The 1711-nt window shown below is 33.4% G+C and overlaps 2 protein-coding genes across 2 annotated transcripts in view; one reads left to right on the plus strand and one right to left on the minus strand.

The window, feature by feature from the left end:
• The window catches only part of LOC18036130 (disease resistance protein RFL1), a 2538-nt gene extending 1846 nt beyond the window's left edge, over positions 1 to 692 (plus strand). The window contains exon 2 of the mRNA XM_006427261.2: positions 22 to 692. Coding sequence (XP_006427324.2) covers positions 22 to 692 — 671 coding nt within the window. The remainder of the gene's footprint in view (positions 1 to 21) is intronic.
• The window catches only part of LOC18036129, a 63594-nt gene that overhangs the window by 18415 nt on the left and 43468 nt on the right, over positions 1 to 1711 (minus strand). The gene's annotated exons all lie outside the window — the stretch shown is intronic.

Genomic DNA, 1711 nt, shown 5'->3' on the forward strand with positions numbered 1-1711 from the left:
TGACGTTTTGATTTTTGCAAGTCTACCCAAGTTATCATGCTCTCCAAATTCTTTTGAGCTCAAATAGGTTAAAAAGTTGTATTCGATCTCTTTTCCTCCCGTTGGCCGGAGATGCAACGTCGATTATTGATGCTACGGCTTTCGCAGATCTAAACCACCTCAATGAATTAGGGATTGATAGGGCTGAGGAGTTGGAAGAATTGAAGATTGATTATGCGGAGATAGTACGAAAAAGGCGGGAACCTTTTGTTTTCCGCAGCCTTCACCTTGTTGCTATATATGAATGCCACAAATTGAAAGATTTGACATTCCTCGTTTTTGCTCCAAGCCTTAAGTCTCTTTCGCTATACGGTTGCAATGCTATGGAAGAAATAATCAGCGTTGGAAAATTTGATGAGACTCCTGAGGTGATGGGACATATAAGCCCTTTTGGAAATCTCCAAACGCTTGATCTATCAAGATTGCCAATTTTGAAGAGCATCTACTGGAAGCCATTGCCTTTCACTCATCTCAAAGAAATGGCGGTGACACATGGGTGTAATCAGCTTAGAAAGCTTCCACTCGATTCCAACAGTGCAAAAGAGCGTAAATTTGTTATTCGTGGAAGAGAAGACTGGTGGAACCGACTTCAATGGGAGGATGAAGCCACTCAAATTGCTTTTCGTTCCTGTTTCCAACCTCATTCCTGGTGAGTGCGTTTGTCTTTTAAAAGAAGAATTTAAAAGAAATTTATTCTTGTCATTTTCTTCTCTGTATTTATTTCAGTTTCTTTCTCTCTCTCTCTCTCTCTCTCTGTCTTCTGCAAATCACAGTTAAATGTTGAATTAATCGAATTAATGCTTCATAAAATTTGCCGGCACTGCCATTACTTTTTTAATTTCCTGTCAAAAGACGAGCGAGAAGAACATATATATGACTTAAACCAATTGATACTTTATTTATGTGCATCGTATGTAATAAATATTAAGTATACTTTATTTTGCCCTGTTCTCTGTTTTTATTTCAGTCTCTCTCTCTCTCTCTCTAAAACATTAGAGTCAAACTAATGCTCACATAAATTTCCCGTAAGAATATATATATTATTAGACTGGAATGCACACCTCTAGATTGAACAGAATTAAAGCTGAGGAATAAATGACGCGAAAAAATATAAACATATATACAAAATCATAGATTATAAATCTTTTTTTTTTTGGTTTTAAGATCAACAATACTACATATCATAAATGGTATCTTTAAATACTCTTCCCTCATGAAGAGATTAATTGAAATACAACATTGATTTTATGATAAAAAAAAATTTCTTATATTTTTTAGACAAGTTTGAGAAGTACATTTAAAACTTTATTGCAATGCACACCTCTATATTTTTCTGTATAGTAGCCCTCTTTACAGAAAAAGACGCGAAAGTTAATTTAGAAAGATATATTCTTGATTAATCCATTTTCTGAAGTTTTTTTATTTTGTATGGTCAATTATACCTTCATACTAGAAATTTCTGAAGTTATAAATTAGTGCAACTTGACAATTTTTACTGATGATATCTTCTATTTTTCCTTTTTTTTTTTTAACTCTCATAGAATGTTACTGTCATTTTACTTACAAATAGGTTTGAATTTGAGCCCATGAAACGATAATGAGGAATAAATGAGACTGAGGATCTGCAATATGATCTGCAATAGTAGTTAAAATATCATTGATGACTTTTCTG

Source organism: Citrus clementina, unplaced genomic scaffold, assembly GCF_000493195.1.
Source record: "Citrus clementina cultivar Clemenules unplaced genomic scaffold, Citrus_clementina_v1.0 scaffold_7, whole genome shotgun sequence".
In the NCBI taxonomy this organism is placed as follows: domain Eukaryota; kingdom Viridiplantae; phylum Streptophyta; class Magnoliopsida; order Sapindales; family Rutaceae; genus Citrus; species Citrus x clementina.